This window comes from Oncorhynchus kisutch, linkage group LG5 (genome assembly GCF_002021735.2).
Source record: "Oncorhynchus kisutch isolate 150728-3 linkage group LG5, Okis_V2, whole genome shotgun sequence".
In the NCBI taxonomy this organism is placed as follows: Eukaryota; Metazoa; Chordata; class Actinopteri; order Salmoniformes; family Salmonidae; genus Oncorhynchus; species Oncorhynchus kisutch.
The window spans coordinates 47,156,173-47,180,266 of record NC_034178.2 but is presented as its reverse complement, the minus strand read 5'-3'; the positions used below and the strand labels follow the sequence as shown (position 1 = coordinate 47,180,266).

The 24,094-nt window shown below is 43.0% G+C and overlaps 1 protein-coding gene across 3 annotated transcripts; it reads right to left on the bottom strand.

The window, feature by feature from the left end:
• Positions 1–3,590: 3,590 nt before the first annotated feature.
• On the bottom strand, positions 3,591–23,794 carry LOC109891157 (scm-like with four MBT domains protein 1). 3 transcript variants are annotated; one of them, XM_020483489.2, is made up of 21 exons: positions 23,687–23,794; positions 22,516–22,607; positions 22,341–22,429; positions 21,970–22,213; positions 21,718–21,806; positions 21,308–21,551; positions 20,944–21,038; positions 20,643–20,744; positions 20,328–20,487; positions 20,154–20,236; positions 19,728–19,854; positions 16,468–16,581; positions 16,311–16,353; positions 16,102–16,166; positions 15,872–16,014; positions 15,584–15,693; positions 6,305–6,480; positions 4,685–4,860; positions 4,225–4,458; positions 3,999–4,127; positions 3,591–3,904 (listed from the first exon to the last, which is right to left on the bottom strand). In XM_020483489.2, the coding sequence occupies exons 2-21, from the start codon at positions 22,538–22,540 to the stop codon at positions 3,764–3,766; spliced, it is 2,589 nt and encodes an 862-aa protein (XP_020339078.1). In that variant the 5' UTR covers positions 22,541–22,607; positions 23,687–23,794; the 3' UTR covers positions 3,591–3,763. The 3 variants fall into 3 exon arrangements, with proteins under 3 accessions (XP_020339078.1, XP_020339079.1, XP_031681075.1); XM_020483490.2 differs by having other exon boundaries at positions 15,872–16,011; XM_031825215.1 differs by having other exon boundaries at positions 23,676–23,764.
• Positions 23,795–24,094: the final 300 nt, after the last annotated feature.

Genomic DNA, 24,094 nt, shown 5'->3' with positions numbered 1-24,094 from the left:
ATACAGTGCCTTCAGAAAGTATTAACACCACTCCTTGACTTTGTGGCTCTGTAAGGCTCAGTTGGTAGAGGATGTTGCTTTGCACCGCCAGGGTTGTGGCTCTGTAAGGCTCAGTTGGTAGAGCATGGTGCTTTGCACCGCCAGGGTTGTGGCTCTGTAAGGCTCAGTTGGTAGAGCATGGTGCTTTGCACCGCCAGGGTTGTGGCTCTGTAAGGCTCAGTTGGTAGAGCATGGTGCTTTGCACCGCCAGGGTTGTGGCTCTGTAAGGCTCAGTTGTAGGAGCATGGTGCTCTGCACCGCCAGTGTTGTGGTTCTGTAAGGCTCAGTTGGTAGAGCATGGTGCTTTGCACCGCCAGGGTTGTGGTTCTGTAAGGCTCAGTTGGTAGAGCATGGTGCTCTGCCCCGCCAGTGTTGTGGGTTCGTAAAATGTATGCATGACTAAGTCTGCTAAATGTCATACATTTTTATGGTTGTGTTACAGCCTAAAATGAAAATGGATTAAATTTAGATGTGTCACTGGCCTATACACAATACCACATAATATCAGAGTGGAATTATGTTTGAATAAAAAAATATATATATGTAAAATTCTATGCTGAAATGTCTCGAGCCATTAAGTATTCAACCCCTTTGTTATGGCAAGCCTCAATAAGTTCAGGAGTACACATTTGCTTATCAAGTCACATAATAAGTTGCATTGAATCACACTGTGTGCAATTAAGTGTTTAACATCATATTTGAAAGACTGCCTCATCTCTGTACCCCACACATACAATTATCTGTAAGGTCCCTCAGTTGAGCAGTGAATTTTAAACATATTCAACCAGGGAGGTTTTCCAGTGCCTCACAAAGAAGGGCACATATTGGGTAGATGGGCAAAAAAATGAAAAGAAAAAAAAGAGCAGACATTGAATATCCCTTTGAGCATGTTGAAGTTATTAATTACACTTTGGATGGTGTATCAATACACCCAGTCACTACAAAGGAACAGGCGTGCTTCCTAACTCAGTTGCCGGAGAGGAAGGAAACTGCTCAGGGATTTCACCATGGGCCAATGGTGACTTTAAAACAGTTACAGAGTGTAATGGCTGTGATAGGAGAAAACTGAGGATGGATCAACAACATTGTAGTTACTCCACAATACTAACTTAAATGACAGTGTGAAACGAAGAAAGCCCGTACAGAAAAAATAAAAAGACTCCAAAACATGCACCCTGTCTGCAATAAGGCACGAAGGTAAAACTGCAAAAATATTGGCAAAGAAATTAACTGTTCTGAATACAAAGCATTATGCTTGGGTCAAATCCAACACAACACATCACTGAGTACCACTCTTCATATTTTCAAGCATAGTGGTGGCTGCATCATGTTATGGGTATGTTTGTCATTGGCAAGGACTAGGATGTATTTTTAGGGATACAAATAAATGGAATTGAGCTAAGCACAGGCAAAACCCTAGAGGAAAAAATGGATTAGTCTGCTATCCAACAGACACTGGGAGACAAATTCACCTTTCAGCAGGACAATAACCTAAAACACAAGACCATATACAGTTGAAGTCGGAAGTTTACATACACTTCGGTAGGAGTCATTAAAACTCATTTAAACCGCTCCACAAATTTCTTGTTAGCAAACTATAGTTTTGGCAAGTCGGTTAGGACATCTGCTTTGTGCATGACACAAGTAATGTTTCCAACAATTGTTTACAGACAGATTATTTAACTTATAATTCACTGTATCACAACTCCAGTAGGTCAGAAGTTTACATACACTCAGTTGACTGTAACCTTTAAACAGCTTGAAAAATTACAGAAAATGATGTCATGGATTTAAAAACTTCTGATAGTCTAATTGACATAATTTGAGTCAATTGGAGGTGTACCTGTGGATGTATTTCAAGGCCTACCTTCAAACGCAGTGCCTCTTTGCTTGACATCATGGGAAAATAAAAAAAATCTGCCAAGATCTCAGAAAAAACATTGTAGACATCCACAAGTCTGGTTCCTCATTGGGAGCAATTTCCAAATGCCTGAAGGTATCACGTTCATCTGTACAAACGATAGTACGGAAATATAAACACCATGGGACCACACAGCCGTCATATCGCTCAGGAAGGAGACGTGTTCTGTCTCCTAGAGATGAACGTACTTTGGTGCGAAAAGTGCAAATCAATCCCAGAATAACAGCAAAGGACCTTGTGAAGATGCTGGAGGAAACGGGTACAAAAGTATCTATAACTGCAGTAAAATGAGTCCTATATCGACATAACCTGAAAGAACGCTCAGCAAGGAAGAAGCCACTGCTCCAAAACCTCCATAAAAAAGCTGGACTACAGTTTGCCACTGCACATGGGAACAAAGATCGTACTTTTTGGAGAAATGTCCTCTGGTCTGATGAAACAAAAATAGAACTCTTTGGCCATAATGACCATCGTTATGTTTGGAGGAAAAAGGGGGAGGCTTGCAAGCTGAAGAACACCATCCCAACCGTGAAGCACGGGGGTGGCAGCATCATGTTGTGGGGGTGCTTTGCTGCAGGAGGGACTGGTGCACTTCACAAAATAGATGACATCATGAGGGAGTAAAATGATGTGGATATATTGAAGCAACATCTCAAGACATCAGTCAGGAAGTTAAAGCTTGATCGCAAATGGGTCTTCGAAATGGACAATGACCCCAAGCGTAGTTGTGGCAAAATGGTTTAAGGACAACAAAGTGAAGGTATTGGAGTGGCCATCACAAAGCCCTGACCTCAATCCCATAGAACATTTGTGGGCAGAACTGAAAAAGCGTGTGAGAGCAAGGAGGCCTACAAACCTGACTCAGTTACACCAGCTCTGTCAGGAGGAATAGGCCAAAATTCACCCAACTTATTGTGGGAAGCTTGTGGAAGACTACCCAAAACATTTGACCCAAGTTAAACAATTTAAAGGCAATGCTACCAAATACTAATTGAGTGTATATAAACTTCTGACCCCCTGGGAATGTGATGAAAGAAATAAAAGCTGAAATAAATAATTCTCTCTACTATTATTCTGACATTTCACATTCTTAAAATAAAGTGGTGATCCTAACTAACCTAAGACAGGGAATTGTTACTAGGATTAAATGCCTGCAATTGTGAAAAACTGAGTTTAAATGTATTTGGCTAAGGTGTATGTAAACTTCCGACTTCAACTGTAAACACTGGAGTTGCTTACTAAGATGACATTAAATGCTCGATTGACCTAGTTACAATTTTGACTTAAATGAGCCTGAAAACCTATGGCAAGACTTGAAAATGGCTATCTAGCAATGATCAACAACCAACCTGACAGAGCTCAAAGAATAAAATAAAAAAATATTGACAAATATTGAACAATACAGGTGTGGAAAACCCTTAGACTTACCCAGAAATACTCACAGCTGTAATCACTGCCAAAGGTGATTCTAACATTGACTAAGGGGTGAAAATACTTATGTAAATGAGTCATTATGGGGTATTGTGTGTAAATGGGTGAGAAAATAAATCAATTTAATCCGTTATGAATTCAGCCTGTAGCAACTAAATGTATAATAAGTCAAGGGGTGTGAATACTTTCTGAAGGCTCCGTAAACATGAAATCCCTGAAAGATACAGAATCCAGTCACATTCCAGGGTGAACAGCTGAGGCTATAAGCTGTGTCCATCCTGGAGCAGCACATACTGTACATTACAACAACGCTGAATGTGATATGGCTTAGTAATGAGCTTGAGACCAACCACACACACACACACACACTCCTCAGCTGGCAAAGTGCTGGTAAAAGGTCAGTTTAACCCTCTCTATAAGGTGGCACAGTTTGATGGCAGGGCCCAGCTTCAGCCCCATACACTCCTGTACTGTGGGCAGGCTCAGCAACAGCAGGGCCTGGCCATCTATCTCCTGTCAACACGCACAACAACATGGCTCAGAAAATTAGCACACTGTGAGTGTGTGTATGTGAGTGTGTTTTTCCTGGTGTGTGCGTCACTCCTACCTGGTCCCTGAATATACGTGCCAGCGGGGCACAGTCAGTAGTTCTGATGAAACGGGTCACATCAGTGATGCTCCAGCCCAGAGGACTGCTGTCCAGATGCAGCTTCTCCTGCACCTCCACCCGCCCACTCTGAGACAGAACACACACAAAGGGGAGGTTACACATATATAGTTCCAGGATCAGTGTGTGTGTGTATTTGTGTGCATAATTATGTAACCACCACTACCTTAGGTAAGGTGGGACCGTTCTCATCGTCTGAGTAGGAGGGTGAGCGGGCGGGTTTCCTGCGCTGGCGACGGGGTCTGTCCCGGGGGCGAGGTTCTGTAGGGGTGGGACAGGGGGAGGGAGAGGGGGGCTGGGACTTCCTCTCTGATACCTCATAGTCATCCTGCAGCTCTGAGCCTGAGTCCTCTTCACTCAGAGAGTAGTCCTCATCCAGGTCCTCCTCTTCTCCACTAGCCTGGGGTGGAAGAAATGTGGACAGTTATGATTAGTTTGAATACTGGCTCCTTTCATATAAAAGTTCCCCGTAACATCAGATTTCTCTGCAACCTACCCCAAATCCTAACCTTAACCATTAGATAACATCTGACCCAGGACCAATAGTTAGGGGCAACTCTTCTGGCTTCTCTGTGATGATTAAGTTAATGGCAGTTGAAGGAGATGAATGTAAGAATGTGCAGTACCAGTGGGGAGCCAGCAGGGGTGCTGTCTACAGAGGTAGACAGGTGTTTCTTCTTGTGGACAAATAGGGGCTTTTTCTTCTTCCTCCTGCTCCCCTGCTTGGTGCTGCTCTCCAGGTTGGTGTAACCACCAAGGGGAAGGCTGATTCGCTTGGTCTTCTGCTTACCATAGTAATGAGCTATAGAGCACATAGACATACACCAAGGAAACTATTTAGTAACCAAAAAAAGTATTAAACAAATCAAAATATATTTTATATTTAAGATTCTTCAAAGTAGCGACCCTTTACCTTGATGACAGCTTTTCACACTCTTGGCATTCTCTCAAACAGCTTAATGAGGTAGTCACCTGGAATGCATTTCAATTAACAGGTGTGCCATGTTAAAAGTTAATTTGTGGAATTTCTTTCCTTCTTAATGCGTTTGAGCCAATCAGTTGCATTGTGACAAGCTAGGGGTGGTTTACAGAAGATAGCCCTATTTGGTAAAAGACCAAGTCCATATTATGGCAAGAACAGCTCAAATAAGCAAAGGGAAACGACAGTCCATCATTACTTTAAGACATGAAGGGTCAGTCAATACGGACAATTTCAAGAACTTTTAGTTTTTAAAGCAGTCGCAAAAAACCATCAAGCGCTATGATGAAACTCGCTCTTATGAGGACCGCCACAGGAAAGGAAGACACAAGAGTTACCTCTGCTGTAGAGGATAAGTTCATTATAGTTAACTGCACCTCAGAAATTGCAGCCCAAATAAATGCTTCACAGAGTTCAAGTAACAGACACATCTCAACATCAACTGTTCACAGGAGACTGCGTGAATCAGGCCTTCATGGTCAAACTGCTGCAAAGAAACCACTATTAGAGGACACCAATAATAAGAATAGACCTACTTGGGCCAAGAAACACAAGGAATGGACATTAGACCAGTGGAAATCTGTCCTTTCATCTGATAAGTCCAAATTTGAGATTTCGGGTTGAAACCGCTGTGTCTTTGTGAGATGCAGAGTAGGTGAACAGATGATCTCTGCATGTGTGATTCTCACCGTGAAGCATGGAGGAGGAGGTGTGATGGTACTTTGCTGGTGACACTGTCGCTGATTTATTTAGAATTCAAGGCAAACTTAACCAGCATGGCTACCACAGCATTCTGCAGCGATACACCATCCCACCTGGTTTGTGCTTAGTGGGACGATGACCCAACACACCTCCAGGATGTGTAAGGGCTATTTGGCCAAGAAGGAGAGTGATGGAGTGCTGCATCAGATGACCTGATTTGGGAAGAGTTGGACTGCAGAGTGAAGGAAAAGCAGCCAACAAGTGCTCAGCATATGTGGGAACTCCTTCAAGACTGTTGGAAAAGCATTCCAGTTGAAGCTAGTTGACAGAATGCCAAGAGTGTCCAAAGCTGTCATCAATGCAAAGGGTGGCTACTTTGAAGAACCTAAAAAATATATTTTGATTTGTTTAACACTTTTTTGGTTACTACATGATTCCATATGTGTTAGTTCATAGTTTTGAAAATGTCTTCACTATTATTCTACAATGTAGAAAAACCCTAGGTGTCCAAACTTTTGGCTGGTACTGTATGTATGCGTGTGTGTGTGTGTTTGGTATCACGTACTGTATTTGGTCTTGGTGAGAAGGGAGCAGTTCTCCGAGCAGTCTTCCAGCACCATGTGAGGTGCGATCAGGTTGGGGCAGCACTCCAGCCTCACACACGTCTTCCTGCAGAACTCAGCCACCTGGTCAGCTGTACGGGCAATCCCCACAGTGGCCCGGTAACTCTTCCCTTTGTACCTTCAAACCACAACATGGTCCAGAGCAGAATCTGATCCATTACTGTCTGTCAGACACCAATGTGGTAGGGAGCATCTCTTCCAGTATGATGTTTATGCAGCAGAGAGTGTGTATATCCTCAGTGTCACTCGACTACTACCATGCAGTAGCTTGCAAAAGTATTCACCCCCCCTTGGTATTTTTCCTATTTTGTTGCCTTACAACCTGGAATTAAAATAGATTTTTTGGGGGGTTTGTATCATTTGATATAAACAACATGCCTACCACTTTGAAGATGCAAAATATTTTTTATTGTGAAACAAACAAGAAATAAGACAAAAAAACGGAAAACTTGAGCGTGCATAATTGCCACCTTTTGCAGCAATTACAGCTGCAAGTATCTTGGGGTATGTCTCTATAAGCTTGGCACATCTAGCCACTGGGATTTTTGCCCATTCTTCAAGGCAAAACTGCTCCAGCTCCTTCAAGTTGGATGGGTTCCGCTGGTGTACAGCAATCTTCGAGTCATACCACAGATTCTCTAATTGGATTGAGGTCTGGGCTTTGACTAAGCCATTCCAAGACATTTAAATGTTTCCCCTTAAACCACTCGAGTGTTGCTTTAGCAGTATGCTTAGGGTCATTCTCCATCCCAGTCTCATATCTCTGGAAGACTGAAAACAGGTTTCCCTCAAGAATTTCCCTGTATTTAGCGCCATCCATCATTCCTTCAATTCTGACCAGTTTTGCCATCCCTGCCGATGAAAAACATCCCCACAGCATGATGCTGCCACCACCATGCTTCACTGTGGGAAGGTTTTCTCGGGGTGATGTTAGCTGTTGGGTTTGCGCCAGACATAGCATTTTCATTGATGGCCAAAAAGCTCCATTTTTGTTTCATCTGACCAGAGTACCTTCTTCCATATGTCTGGGGAGTCTCCCTCATGCCTTTTGGCAAACACCAAATGTGTTTGCGTATTTTTTTCTTTAAGCAATGGCTTTTTTTCTGGCCACCCTTTTGTAAAGCCCAGCTCTGTGGAGTTTACGGCTTAAAGTGGTCCTATGGACAGATACTCCAATCTACGCTGTGGAGCTTTGCAGCTCCTTCAGGGTTATCTTTGGTCTCTTTGTTGCCTCTCTGAATAATGCCCTCCTTGCCTGGTCCATGAGATTTGGTGGGCGGCCCTCTCTTGGCAGGTTTGTTGTGGTGCCATATTCTTTCATTTTTTTTAAATAATGGATTTAATGGTGCTCCGTGGGATGTTCAAAGTTTCGGGTATTTTTTTATAACCCAACCCTGATCTGTACTTCTCCACAACTTTGTCCCTGACCTGTTGAGAGCTCCTTGGTCTTTATGGTGCCCCTTGCTTACTTACTGGTGTTGCAGACTCTCGGGCCTTTCAGAACAGGTGTATATAATCTGAGATCATGTGACAGATCATGTGACACTTAGATTGCACATAGGTAGACTTTATTTAACCAAGTATGTGACTTCTAAAGGTAATTGGTTGCAACAGATCTTATTTAGGGGCTTCATAGCAAAGGGGGTGAATACATACGCACGCACCACTTTTCCGTTTAAAAAAACTTTTTGTATTATTATTATTATTTTTTTCACTTCACCAATTTTGACTATTTTGTGTATGTCCATTACAGGTAATCAAAATAAAAATCAATTTAAATTACAGGTTGCAATGCAACAAAATAGGAAAAACGCCAAGGGGGATGAATACTTTGCCATGCACTGTATATAGTGGCGTTATGGTGCATACATAGCGACATAGAATAGACCAAATCTACAGCATACAGAAATAAATTGTGTATGGTTTCTCATTTTATCACAATACTGTACAGTTAATACTATAATCTAAACAGCAATTATACAACAGGTAGGTCTAATCCTGAATGCTGACTGGTTAAAAGCGCATTCCAGCAGGTGTCTATTCCACAAGTTACCACCGGCTAAATTTTATGACATTAAAATACCTATTTATTCTGTTCCATCTGACTGCGCAAACCACTGTCTCATCAGCCCAGCCAGGCTATTTATAAATTCGATCTCCACTATAAAAAGCCTCTTGATATTATCTCAGATTTCTTTTAGACTAACATTTAGTTTTCAACAGCGTAGATTTGTACAAACCTTGCTTTTTGTCTATCCGACATTTGCAACATTGTTTCAATATTCATATTCAATCTCCAGCAGTCCCATAGTAATGAGCATGTCAGGAATCGGGACGAGACAGACAGGCAGGCAGCATTTCTCAGCCAGTTGAATTCATGAATCAGCTGGCATCATTTTTGTGGATATATACAAAGAAATGTCAGTTGAAAAAAGGTAAGACAAAATTAACTGCTGCTAGTTTGCAATCTTTCCAGCTTCATTTTGAAGAAATTGTGTGAGCTGTGTTGTTGGCTAGGTCCTCTGAACAACAGTGTCCTGACGAGTGAGCACATTTTCTATGCCAGGCGAAATCAGCCTCATTGACTCATTGTTATGGAAAACACTATAAATGTCACTAGAAAACAGCTTAAACAAATGCAAATGCAGCTACTTATTCTGGCTGTACTTTTTGACGTCACCTAGCCGTAGTTGGCTAGCTAGCAAGGAAGGGATAAGAAAGTTTCCAGCCGGTATGGCAATGGAACATTTAGAACGAACGACTGGGTCGCGTCCATAGATACAGAAGAAAAAGACTGAACGACTGGGTCGCATCTCTGGCAACCGAACCGATAGAACAAACGACCAGCCGGCTTGAGTAGCAACCCTAGATTTGCCTTGGGACTAGATCTTGTGGAAGGATGAAATAGTATGAATAAATTCATCAAAATAATGTTTTTATTTAAAATATGTCAATCTTTGAATATGTTAGTAACCCGTTATCCTCTCATGTCCTGTGGTCCAGGTGTTGACTCTGCTGATCAGCTCGGCCTACAAGCCCAACCAGGTGCTGAGGGAGCTACAGCAGGACCCAGAGCTCAGGGGGCACTTTGGTGGGGAATGGCAAGATGGCGCCGACAGATATGGCAGCTCAGCTTCTAGGTCCTAAGGAACTTTGCAGTATTTTGTTTTTTTGTGTGTTATTTTTTACATTATTAAACCCCCCCCCCCCAAAAAAAATGTTATTACATACAGCCCGGAAATAACTTTTAGTTATCAGGGCTGTAGTAATTCACCAGCATTACGACCATGAATTGGATCCTTTGTTCGTACCCCTCAAGGCAATTTAACTTATTCCAGAGGCTGCTCCAAAACACCACCGGCGTAGAAAACATATTCTGAGTGGACTTCTCGTCCGACTCAGAAGGCATGCACACCATCTACCGCTTCCGAATATGTTACTTGGTAATGTTCAGTCTCTGGATAAAAAAGTAGACAAGCTAGGGGCGAGGATCTCCTTCCAGAGAGACATCAGTGATTGTAACATACTGTTTCACGGAAACATGGCTCCGTCCATACAGCCAGCTGGGTTCTCAATATAACGAGCAGACAGGAATAAAGAATTCTCCGGGAAGAAGGAAGTCGGGGGTGTATGTTTCATGATTAACTACTCATGGTGTGAGCAGTTCATCAATCAAATGCAGACTGCATTACCTCCCAAGATAATTATCTTCGGTTATAGTCACAGGTGTGTATATTCCCCCTCAAGCCGATAAAACGACGGCCCTCAAAGAACTACACTGGACTTTATGCAAACTGGAAACCACATATCCTGAGTAGAGGTTGACCGATTCATCGGAATGGCCGATTAATTAGGGCCGATTTCAAGTTTTCATAACAATCGGAAATCGGTAATTTTGGACGGCGATTTTGCAGATGTTTTATTTTTTTTATACCTTGATTTAATCTTTATTTAACTAGGCAAGTCAGTTAAGAACATTCTTATTTTCAATGACGGCATAGAAACGGTGGTGTCATGACGTTGGCCTGGGGGTAGGTTTATGACAGTCATAAATACCTCTTCCCCCCTTTTCCTCTCTCTACCCTACTGATGTTACATTTGCAAAACCCTTGGTTAACATAGATATTCTGGGAACATCAGAAGGTGGGGGGAAATGAACTATATTTTGGTAATCCGACCAATTGAACATATGCGGTGGTTCTTAATGAATATGATGTCGGTTCGGTTGTCATCGGAGACATTCTCATCAATGATAAGATGACAAACTCTACAGTGGAAAGTCTGCACATTGTAGTTATTGGATTCACATGGAATTATTGTTCAATTTAAATGTTTGAATATGAAATTATTTGTGATGGGATGAAATGTGATTTTAACTTCTAAAATGTGAGATTGGGTTTTCATAAGATAGGGCTCTGCTCAATCAGTGGCCCGCCCCTGTGAAGGGACATGGGCTATAAAACTTTTCAAACACGCCCTCCTCTCCCTTCCTATATAAGCCCTTGATGACAATATAACCTCCTGTTCCGAGGACGACAGTCCAATGTCAAAATGGTTCAGATAATAACAACAGAACAAAGCCAACATCAGTGTGAGCTTTGGTTGCGAATGGTATGAACTTTGAACTCTTATTCACTACAGAAGTGATACCTCCTAGCCGTTGAGTTAGCAACAGCAGCTGCAAACGAGGGTTAGGAAGGAACAGACAGAGTATCCCGTCTACCACACTACGACGTTACTACAACATATTCAATTTACCAGCAAAGACATTCATCAAAGGACAAAGGACTCGTTGGGCAACACGGCCTTCCATCTACCACCAACCTACCGAAGCACTGCTCAGAGTAAATATTTATTGCATTTTCCTTTTCCAAATGGGCGGTAATTTTAGAAGGCATAAGATACTGTATTTACGATAGCACAGCTTCGCCCTTTGTTCCTCAGTCTTCCCGCTCTTTCACTCAAACCCAGCCCCTTTTCTTTTGTGTAACCAGCTGTCATATCTGTTCCGCCCGCTAGGGATGTTTTCCTTTATGACGTAATTTGTAATCAAGTTATGATTTAAATATGTGTATGTGTAATTCTGTGTGATTAGTTAGGTATTTAGTAAATAAATAATTAAACCCAATTTTGTATTGCTGATTCAACTTGTTAGCCAGGGTTCGTGCAGATAACCAAGAATTTACAACTTTCAGATGAGACTGAATTAAGATGGCAATTAATATTGACTGCTATTGATGTAAAATATTACTCGGTCTTTAAGAGTTTATTCGGAAGATAACAGCTCTATAAATATCATTTTGTGGTGCCCGACTCTCTAGTTAATTACATTTACATGATTAGCTCAATCAAGTAATATCAATTACGGAGAAATTATTTTATAGAATAGTATGTCATATCACTTAATCCGGCATAACCCACTGTCGGGTCTTTGGCTATCTGCCTTGTTCAGGGGCAGAACGACAGATTTTTAACCTTGTCAGCTCAGGGATTCAATCTTGCAACCTTACGGTTAACTCATCCAACGCTCTAACCACCTGCCTCACGAGGAGCCCGCCTGTTACGCGAATGCAGTAAGAAGCCACGGTAAGTTGCTAGCTAGCATTAAACTTAATCAATCATAATCTAGTCATAACTACACAAGGTTGATGATATTACTAGTTTATCTAGCGTGTCCTGTGTTGCATATAATCGATGCAGTGCGCATTCGCAAAAAAAGGACTGTTTTTGCGCCAACGTGTACCTAACCATAAACACCAATGCCTTTCTTAAAATCAATACACAGAAGTATATATTTTTAGCAGGCAATATTAACCAGGTGAAATTGTGTCACTTCTCTTGCGTTCATTGCACGCAGAGTCAGGGTATATGCAACAGTTTGGGCCGCCTTGCTCATTGCGAACTAATTTGCCAGAATTTTACATAATTATGACATAACATTGAAGGTTGTGCAATGTAACAGGAATATTTAGACTGATGGATGTCACCCATTAGATAAAATACGTAATGGTTCAGAATTTCACTGAAATAATAAACGTCTTGTTTTCGAGATGATCGTTTCCGGATTCGACCATATTAATGAATAAACGTAGGGTGCCGTCTTTCAGATGGGACGGGTGTCCTGACTCTCTGAGGTCATTAACGATCCCATGGCACTTATCGTAAGAGTAGGGGTGTTAACCCCGGTGTCCTGGCTAAATTCCCAATCTGACCCTCAAACCATCACGGTCACCTAATAATCCCCAGTTTACAATTGGCTCATTCCCCCCCCCCCCTCTCCCCTGTAACTATTCCCCAGGTCATTGCTGCAAATGAGAATGTGTTCTCAGTCAACTTACCTGGTAAAATAACAGATAAATAAAATAAAATAATGACCTAAGGCTCACATTTCTGTGTGTTATTATGTTATAATTAAGTCTATGATTTGATAGAGCAGTCTGACTGAGCGATGGTAGGCACCAGCAAGCTCGTAAGCATTCATTCAAACAGCACTTTCGTGCGTTTTGCCAGCAGCTCTTCTGTTTATGACTTCAAGCCTATCAACTCCCGAGATTAGGCTGGTGTAACGATGTGATGTGAAATGGCTAGCTAGTTAGCGGGGTGCGCGCTAATATCGTTTCAAACATCACTCGCTCTGAGACTTGGAGTGGTTGTTCCCCTTGCTCTGCATGGGTAACGCTGCTTCGAGGGTGGCTGTTGTCGTTGTGTTCCTGGTTCGAGCCCAGGTAGGAGCGAGGAGAGGTACGGAAGCTATACTGTTACACTGGCAATACTAAAGTGCCTATAAGAACATCTAATAGTCAAAGGTATATGAAATACAAATGTTATAGAGAGAAATAGTCCTATAATTCCTATAATAACTACAACCTAAAACTTCTTACCTGGGAATATTGAAGACTCATGTTAAAAGGAACCACCAGCTCTCACAAGTCCTCAACTGGCAGCTTCATTAAATAGTACCCACAAAACACCAGTCTCAACGTCAACAGTGAAGAGGCGACTCCGGAATGCTGGACATCTAGGCAAAGTTCCTCTATCCAGTGTCTGTGTTCTTTTGCCTATCTTAATCTTTTATTTTTATTGGCCAGTCTGAGATATGGCTTTTTCTTTGCAACTCTGCCTAGAAGGCCAGCATCCCAGAGTCGCCTCTTCACTGTTGACGTTGAGACTGGTGTTTTACGAGTACTATTTAATAAAGCTGCCAGTTGAGGACTTGTGAGGCGTGTTTCTCAAACTAGACACTCTAATGTACTTGTCCTCTTGCTCAGTTGTGCACCAGGGCCTCCCACTCCTCTTTCTATTCTGGTTAGCGCCAGTTTGCGCTAATCAGAACCAGCACAACAGTTTCCAGCTGTGCTAACATAATTGCAAGAGGGTTTTCTAATGATCAATTAGCCTTTTAAAATTATAAACTTGGATTACCTAACACAACATGCCATTGGAACACAGGAGTGATGGTTGCTGATAATGGGCCTCTGTACGCCTAAGTAGATGTTCCGTTAAAAAAATCTGCCATTTCCAGCTACAATAGACATTTACAACATTAACAATGTCTACACTGTATTTCTGATCAATTTGATGTTATTTTGATGGACAAAAAATGTGCTTTTCTTTCAAAAACAAGGACATTTCTAAGTGACCCCAAACTTTTGAATGGTAGTCTACATAGACTTGGAATCCCTGGCCACTTTAATAATGGAACACTAGTCACTTTAATAATGTAACACTAGTCACTTTAATAATGGAACACGAGTCACTTTAATAATGTTTAAATAATGTCTACATACCTCTTTACTCATCTCATATGTATATTATGTATTCTATTCTACTGTATTTTATTTAACGCCACTCCAATCTCATATTTATATATTTCTTAATTCCATTCTTTTACTTTTAGATTTGTGTGTATTGTTGTGAATTGTTAGATACTACTGCACTGTTGGAGCCAGGAACACAAGCATTTCACTACACCAGCAATAACATCTGCTAAATGTGTATGTGACCAATACAATTTGATTTGTTATGGTGAATACTCTGTAATGTCCACTGACTTAGCCTAAATCATCATTTCCTGGCTCTGCATATAGTTAATGATCCCTATGAAGCAGTGCGAGTGTATCTCATCCACATCATCATATAAGGTGAGTGTTATTAACTTCACTAGGGTACGGGGCACCATTTTCACTTCCGGATGAAAAGCGTGCCCAAAGTAAACTGCCTGCTACTTAGGCCCAGAAGCTAGGATATGCATATAATTGGTAGATTTGGATAGAAAACACTCTAAAGTTTCCAAAACTGATAAAATAATGTATGTGAGTATAAAATAACTGATTTGGCAGGTGAAAACCTGAGAAAAATCCATCCAGGAAGTGGGATGTTTTTATGTTTGTAGTTTTCTATTGAATTCCATTACAGCATCCATTGAATTAGGACTCAAATTGCACTTCCTATGGCTTCCACTAGATGTCAACAGTCTTTAGAAATAGTTTCAGGCTTGTATTCTGAAAAATGAGAGAGTAAGACCACTCTGAATGAGTGGACACTGCAGTGTCCCAGAGCTTTTTCATGCGCGCGACCGAGAGTGCGCCTTTCTTGTTTACCTTTTATATTGACAACGTTATTGTCCGGTTGAAATATTATCTATTATTTAGGCTAAAAACAACCTGAGGATTGATTATAAACATTGTTTGAAATGTTTCTACGAACTTTACAGATACTATTTGGATTTTTCGTCTGCCTGTTGTGTCTGCGTTTGAGCCTGTGGATACCTGAACAAAACTGAGGTTTTTGGACATAAACAGGGACTCAACAAAACATTTATTGAGTAAATGGGAGTCTTGTGAGTGCAACCATATGAAGATCATCAAAGGTAAGTGATTCATTTTATCTCTATTTCTGACTTGTGTAACTCCTCTACTTGGCTGGTAACTGTTTGTAATGATTTGTCTGCTGGGTGCTGTTCTCAGATAATCGCATGGTGTGTTTTCGCCGTAAAGCCTTTTGAAATCTGACACCGTGGTTGGATAAACAAGAAGTTAATCTTTAAACCGATGTTTAACACTTGTATGTTTTATGAATTTTTATAATGCGTATTTCTGGTTTTGAATTTGGCGCTCTGCAATTTCACTGGATGTTGGCCAGGTGGTACGCTAGCGTCCCACGTACCCTAGTGAGGTTAACGTAGCATTATTATGGTGTTATAGTGTGGTGGGTAGACTGACTTGGCCTTCAGAGTCTCTCCCTGGCCGTGCCCCCTGAGCTCTGGGTCCTGCTGCAGCTCCCTCAGCACCTGGCTGGGCTTGTAGGCCGAGCTGATCAGCAGAGTCAACACCTGGACCACAGGACAGGATACAGGGGGGTTAGAAAGCCATAGAAGATGACATGGTAGGATACACCACAGAATGAAATAGAATATGTATCTGTATGGGGATAACAATGAGTTGTCATCTACAGTTGTGCCTGTGTAAGATAGAGAGGAGCTGGTAGAGGTGTGCTGCTCTCTCGTTCACCTCTTTCAGCACCAGGACACAGTTGCCAGGGCCAATGCTCTGGGGCAGCTCAGCGATACGGCCCTTGTTCAGGTAGGGGCCAGAGAAACAGCGGTGGTTGAAATAGATCTTTGGGCAGCTGTACTTCCCGTTACCCTGAGCTGCTGACATAGACAGTCACACACACATGTAAGATTTTCTCATACGCATTATTTTTGCACAAATGATTTTTCACAAGGAATTACACTCACCGTTCTCCGATTGGTTCAGATCCTGCTGCCTCGCTGCATCAGGGGCCGTGGCTTTAAGTGGAGATCTGCAATCAGATCAAACCAAAATAAACATACAGTTAAAAATAAAATAACACACGTTACAAAGTTGGGTAACAGTAGAGGTAAGTTTAGCTTTTTTTATTTCTAATCCCTCGCTCTCTGTAATAATCAAGGTCTGCAAAGCTCACTGCTTTTCTGGTTGCACCACGGTCACATGGCTCTTCCTCTGAGCTGCAACAGAACAGGAACAAAAGTCAACATCTACACATGCCAGTAACCTTCAGATAAAACACTGATATAGACCAATCACCAAAATGGTCAAGAGGTTCTTGTTTGGAGCCTGACCTCTAGGTTTGTAGGGGTGTTGGAGGGGATAGCCATTACTCTCACACCAACTGACTGGAAAGATGTCCAGGGAGTCCACATGAGTGATGATGTCAGGGAGAGGCTGCTTCAACCCTGAGAAGAACACACAAAGCAGAGGGGAGTTTATGGGTGGCTGAACATGTGGCTGAATAGAATATGTAAAGTACCAGTAGAACAGATTTGGACACACCCACTCATTCCAAGGGTTTTTCTTCATTTTTACTATGTTCTATACTGTAGAATTATAGTGAAGACATCAAAACTATGAAATAACACATATGGAATCATGTAGTAACCCAAAAAAGTGTTAAACAAATCCAAATATATTTTATATTCTTCAAAGTAGCCACCCGTTGCCTTGATGACAGCTTTGCACACTCTTGGCATTCTCTCAACCAGCTTCATGACGTAGTCACCTAGAATGCATTTCAATTAACAGGTGTGCCTTGTTAAAAGTTCATTTGTGGAATTTCTTTCCTTCTTAATGTATTTGAGCCAATCAGTTGTGTTGTAGGGATGGTATACAGAAGATAGCCCTATTTGGTAAAAGACCAAGTCCATATTATGGCAAGAACAGCTCAAATAAGCAAAGAGAAATGACAGACCATCATTACTTTAAGACATGAAGGTCTGTCACTACGGAAAATTTCAAGAACTTTAAAAGTTTCTTCAAGTGCAGTCGCAAAAACCATCAAGCGCTATGATGAAACTGGCTCTCATGAGGACCACCACAGGAAAGGAAGACGCACCTCAGAAATTGCAGCCCAAATAAATGCTTCACAGAGTTCAAGTAACAAACACATCTCAACATCAACTGTTTAGAGGAGACTGCATGAATCAGGCCTTCATGGTCTAATTGCTGCAAAGAAACCACTACTAAAGGACACCAAGAAGAAGAGACTTGCTTGGGCCAAGAAACAAAAGCAATGGACATTAGAACGGTGGAAATCTGTCCTTTGGTCGGATGAGTCCGAATTTGAGATTTTTGGTTGCACCCGCCGTGTCTTTGTGAGACGCAGAGTAGGTGAACAGATGATCTCCGCATGTGCGGTTTCCACCATGAAGCATGGAGGAGGAGATGTGATGGTGCTTTGCTGGTGACACTGTCTGTGATTTATTTAGAATTCAAGGCACACTTAACCAGCATGCCTAACACAGAATTCTTCAGCAATATGCCATCACATCTTGTTTGAGCTTAGTGGGACTGTCATTTGTTTTTCAACAGGATAATGATCCAAAACACACCTCCAGGCTGTATGACGGCTATTTGACCAAGAAGGAGAGTGATGGAGTGCTGCATCAGATGACCTGGCCTCCACAATCACCTGACCTCAACCCAATTGAGATGGTTTGGGATTAGTTGGACTGCAGAGTGAAGGAAAAGCAGCCAACAAGTGCTCAGAATATGTGGGAACTCCTTCAAGACTGTTGGAAAAGCATTCCTCATGAAGCTGGTTGAGAGAATGCCAAGAGTGTGCAAAGCTGTCATCAAGGCAAAGGATGGTTACTTTGAAGAATCTAAAATATAAACTCAGCAAAAAAAGAAACGTCCCCTTTTCAGGACACTGTCTTTCAAAGATAATTCGTAAAAATCTAAATAACTTCATAGATCATCATTGTAAAAGGTTTAAACACTGTTTCCAGAGCTTGTTCAATGAACCATAAACAATTAATGAACATGTACCTGTGGAACGTTCGTTAAGACACTAACAGCTTACAGACGGTAGGCAATTACGGTCACAGTAATGAAAACTTAGGACACTAAAGAGGTCTTTCTACTGACTCTGAAAAACACCAAAAGAAAGATGCCCAGGGTCCCATGCTGCAAGGAGGCATGAGGACTGCAGATGTGGCCAGGGCAATAAATTGCAATCTCCGTACTGTGAGAAGCCTAAGACAGCGCTACAGGGAGACAGGACGGACAGCTGATTGTCCTCGCAGTGGCACACCACGTGTAACAACACCGGCACAGGATCAGTACATCTGAGCATCACACCTGCAGGACAGGTACAGGATGGCATTAACAACTGCCTCAGTTACATCAGGAATGCACAATACCTCCATCAGTTCTCAGACTGTAAGCAATAGGCTGAGAGAGGCTGGACTGAGCGCTTGTAGGCCTGTTGTAAGGCAGGTCCTCACCAGACATCACCTGCAACAACATCGCCTATGGGCACAAACCTACCGTTGCTGCACCAGACAGGACTGGCAAAAAGTGCTCTTCACTGATGAGTCGCGTTTTTGTCTCACCAAGGGTGATGGTCAGATTCGCGTTTATCATCAAAGGAATGAGCGTTACACCGAGGCCTGTACTCTGAGACGGGATCGATTCGGAGGGTCCGTCATGGTCTGGGGCGGTGTGTCACCGCATCTTCGGACTGAGCTTGTTGTCATTGCAGGCAATCTCAACGCTGTGCGTTACAGGGAAGACATCCTCCTCCCTCATGTGGTACCCTTCCTGCAGGCTCATCCTGACATGACCCTCCAGCATGACAATGCCACCAGCCATACTGCTCGTTCTGTGCGTGATTTCCTGCAAGACAAGAATGTCAGTGTTCTGTCATGGCCAGCGAACAGCCCAGATCTCAATCCCACTGAGCACGTCTGGGACCTGTTGGATCGGAGGGTGAGGGCTAGGGCCATTCCCTCCAGAAATTTCCGGGAACTTGCAAGTGCCTTGGTGAAAGAGTGGGGTAACATCTCACAGCAAGAACTGGCAAATCTGGTGCAGTCCATGAGGAGGAGACGCACTGCAGTACTTAATGCAGCTGGTGGCCACACCAGATACTGACTGTTACTTTTGATTTTGACCCACCTTTGTTCAGGGACACATTATTCAATTTCTGTTAGTCACGTGTCTGTGGAACTTGCTCAGTTTATGTCTCAGTTGTTGAATCGTGTTATGTTCATACAAATACTTACACATGTTAAGTTTGCTGAAAATAAACACAGTTGACAGTGAGAGGACGTTTCTTTTTTTCAGTGTGTATTTTGATTTGTTTAACACTTTTCTGGTTACTACATGATTCCATATGTGTTATTTAAAAAATAAAGGAAAATAAAGGAAACCCCTTGAATGAGTAGGTGTGTCCAAACTTTTGACTGTTACTGTATATATAATAAGACTGAGTATTCAGGTAGGTGAAATTGACACCCAACAACATTATTGTCCCTCCCCCAAAACCTTACATCCCTCCAACCCAGCCCTTTTCTCTCTCCTCTAGCTGTTCTGTTCTCACCTTCCAGATGCAACCAGATGTGCTGACCTCTGACCCTGGTTACGGTTGCCACGTGAACTTGCTCAGGAGAGACAGGATTCACCGCCTCCAGCCTCATGGACTCAACAAAGTCATGATCACTCTGCCCCTGGGGAGAAAACACCTGTCATCATATCAGTTGGAGTGGTGTGTGTTTTTGGTTTAACTATCCTTGTAGGGACCAGAAGTCCTCACAAGGATAGTAAAACAAGGAACATTTTTTCAAGTGGGGACATTTCACTGACAAGGAAAAAGGCTATTTTAGGCTCAGGGTTAGTTTTACAGTTAGGGTCAGGTTTTGGGTTAGGATAAGGGTTAGGGAAAAATAGGATTTTGAATGGGAATCAACTGTTTGTTCCCAAAAAGGATAGTAAAACAAACATGTGTGTGTGGTTGTGTGTGTCTCACCACGGGGAAACAGCTCTCTGGTGCTCCTTCCGCTCCACACTGTTTCAGGTAATCCGCCCAGTCAAAGTTCTGGCCCTGGTAACCTACACACCCACATACCCAGGGACACAGTAAACTCTGTGATCCATTTCACTGGACCAGTAGAATGCCTGAGGTGAGTGTATTCTACCCTACCTGGAGGGGGACTGAGGGGTACCCCATTTTTAAGGCTCCATTGGGCAGGGAAGATTCCGGTGCTCCCATAGTGACAGAGTAAGGATAAGCCAGGCCCCGCCCCTTCACTGTCTCCCTGCAGGCTGTCCATCTGCACCCTGAAGTACTGGTCGCTCAGCACCTGGGGAACACAATGATGGCATCACTGCTACAGCCCCATACAACTAGGGGAAACCTACCATATGATAATTGTGTCATTGGTAAACACTTATCAGGAGAAGACGGATGCTGTGCGGATGAGGTGAGGGTGTTACTATGGTGACATGTAAGTGTTACCTTGGTGACAGTAGCTGGGCTGGTGTTGAAGGGGGCAGCGGGGTCCACTGCCTCTAACTTCATCCCCTCAGAGAAGCAGTGAGGAGAGAGGACTGGCCTGTCCTACAAACACACACACACACACACAGGAGATATGCCAGAGGGAGAAGGACACAGAAAGTGGTTGGGGGGAAAAGAGAGAAAGAGAGAGAAAGAGAGAGAAAGAGAGTGAGAGAGAGAGAGAGAGAGAGAGAGAGAGAGAGAGAGAGAAAGAGAGAGAGAGAAAGAGAGAGAGTGAGAGAGAGAGAGAGGGAGAAAATACCTTAAAGAAGTCTTCATTGATGGCTTCTTCTTTAGGCTGTCTAATGTTCTTTCTCACCTCCTCCCACTCTGTCTCGCTGCGCAAACCACGAAGCACTGCAACACACACACACAAACACACACACACACACACACACACACACACACATACACACGCACACACATACACACGCACACACACACAAGCACCCAAATAAACACACTACAACAGTGGTCACCAGGCAACCAGCCCAGCATTAACACATCTTATTCAACAATATCTTGATGATTCATTGATTGAGGTGTATTTGTGTTTACTCTGTAGTTTTCCAAAACCATGGTTGGTCAACAGCGCCACAAGGTGCAAAGGCAGTTCTGTTCCTTACCAGCAGGTGGGGTGAGAGAGAAGCTGTTTTCCTCAGCCCAGCCAGGTGGGTGTAAGAGGGGGTCCAGGTAGAATACCCAGCGCCTGGTCTGTGACTGAGTGAGCCCCTCCGTCCCAGTGTAGCGCAGACACAGCCGGCCCCCTATGTTGTCCTCCACCTGGGCCCCCCAGGCCACCCCTGGGTCTACACTGTCCTGCAGCTCCACACACCACCCCAGGGGGAACAGGTCTCCCCCTGTCTGGGCCTGGACACAAGACAGAGAAGGTTTTAATTTAAATGTATTTTATTTATTGACACTAAACAATCAAGCTGTTCTGAAATTATTAGTAATGTTGAATAGGTCCCAACTATAGTTATGGTCCTAGTGTCCCTACCCTACCCTCCCCGCTCCTCCCTCCCCCCAGACTCACCCCCTCCAGTAGGTGTGCTGGTGCACTCCCTCCCTGAGCCAGAGCCTCCTCTAGGACAGCTTCCCAGTCAGCATGTTTCTCACGGACACCTGAACACACATCATATTTATACATTTTGTACATCGATATCCAGTACATTCCTGTATGAAAAGTTGTAAGTTTTCCAATGCATTTATTTGAACACAGGGCCAAACCGGTCTACAGCAACACAAATGTCTATTTCCATCAAACCCTATGTCACCCCCTACTCACCCTCAGGCGGTCTCATTGGTTGCCTGTGCTGTCTGCTCCAGCCCAGAGGGTGGAGGTCAGAGTTCATGATGTCACACCAAAAGTCTGCTCGTCGGTCGTCGTGGTAACCCTCGTACCGCAGCAGCAGCAGTTGGCCACAGGTGGTGATGATGGTGGCCACCCAGTAGGGTTGGTCAGGCTCCGAACGCACACACACCTCCAAACTCATCCCTGGAGCCAGCCCTGTCTGCAGGCTACGGTCCACCTGAGAGGGAGGGAAGGGTGTGTATGTGGACATACAATAAATAGGGCCATGACCACAAAAAACTCTGGGCCCTAAATATAAGTACCATATCTGCAAATGGGCCCTGATGCAGTGTGATAAGACATACATGTTTGAAGGCGTGATGTGGAACCGCCAATACTCCATTCTCCTCCAGATATTCATCCCAGTTGAAGTCAGACTCCAGTTCAGAGCCGCCTTTTGAAAGACACACACAAACTTATTTACAAAGACAGAAATATCATCTGAATACACCTCTGCCATTCAACCATTGTGAGACTCACCAGATCCCTGTGTCTCGGGGTTCATGATGCCCCCACTGTGTTCCCAACACCACCGAGGAGACTGTATTAGCAGTAGCTAAAACCACTTCCAACTGAAAAAGTTACAAAAGACAGGATGTTAAATAAACACCACTGTAGAGGTACATCTGTTTAGGGCCTGGTACTCAGTGGCCTTTAGATCTCACATACTACACACTTATACAGTTCCAAGTCCACCATCTCCCTCTTTCTCCATCTCATATTATACACCCATTCCCCCCTCCCTCCTGAACTCAAGCTGAAAAACCCCTTCCTGTCAAAGCAGTAATATCAAACGATCATGGGATGTGATCGCAATGCGTGTGGAGTCTGCACTTTTGAGGTTATAAATTGCACCCTAGCAGCCTCTGCCTCGCGACAGGTGTTCCCGCCAGTAGCTGAAAGATATATTCTTATCTCAGAAAAGGTGTTGGTTGACCGTGACAAACTCAGCACAAAAATGCTAATGCCAGCCTACACATATCTTCATATTTGGTTACGAAAATGGCTGTAAGAAACAGTGAATATAGTATTGGTCACATACAAGGATGTCATTGGTCACACATAGCCAGCCATAGACTACAGTGAAACAGTGTAATAGGCTGTACTGTGTATTAACTACAATGTTAAAATGTTTACGATGTTACTACATCAGGCCGCTTGCAATGACACATCGCAAGCTAAACAAACATCAGATAAAACACTAATCTAGAAAAAGCTAGTCTGACTTTTCAGGGATAGTTTATGTCAGCATCAGCAATATTTTAATCTACTGTTGACACAATCTTGCAGGCAAAGGCGTAATGCGCCACCCCAACTTTCAATGTTATATTGTGTCCGAGTAAAATGTAATTGACAACATTGAAAAGAGAATAACAAAAGCTGTCTTGCCTATGACGGGTTTACAATGTTGATCGTGGATATTAAAGTCAGTGAGAGGAGATTGATCGGGCGCGCGAAGCTGATGCACCGTTTCCACTGACCACGAGCAAGTTAACTGAAATGTCAAGTATGGGTATGGCGCTGCCTACTCAGTCGAGCACAATACAGCTTATTTGACACCAGGAAAAAACACACGGGAGCCACCAAGGCAGCTGAAAATAGTACATAATAAATAATAGGTAAGTATTTCGTCCACGTACGTGAATCTCACCTTTTCCTAGTTCTTCCAAGTAAATTTAAAACGTTACCCCCGTCTTTCTCCTGTCCTCTGCCTCGTTCCAATATGGCACGAACCTCAACTGCGCATGCTCGATAATTCACTTTCTCAACCTGGTGCTGTCAAGAGGCGTCCCGCACTGATGGACTTGTTAATGTATTTGAGCGATTACAGGGAAAATATTGACATACTCTGCCCAAGGCATTGTGTTCTCTTTGTTTAAATTACAAATTCATATCTAAATCAATTCAACTTATATCCTGCCACAAACAACGACCCGCTGACCGAACAAGGATAAAGCAAAAGAAAACAAGCATACACAGCCAGTCGTCGTGAGCCATGCAATAAAGCACTAGTTAATACAACAAATTAAATACAATATAGACCTATCTAGATCATTTT

Bases quoted from the DNA above. Each gene is read 5' to 3' on its own strand.
- LOC109891157 (XM_020483489.2), bottom strand. From the start codon at position 22,540: ATGAACCCCGAGACACAGGGATCTG. The intron at 22,430-22,515 runs GTGAGTCTCACA...GTCTTTCAAAAG, and splicing joins CCCCGAGACACAGGGATCTG to GCGGCTCTGAACTGGAGTCT. The intron at 4,128-4,224 runs GTAGTGGTGGTT...GTTCTGTCTCAG, and splicing joins ACGGTCCCACCTTACCTAAG to AGTGGGCGGGTGGAGGTGCA.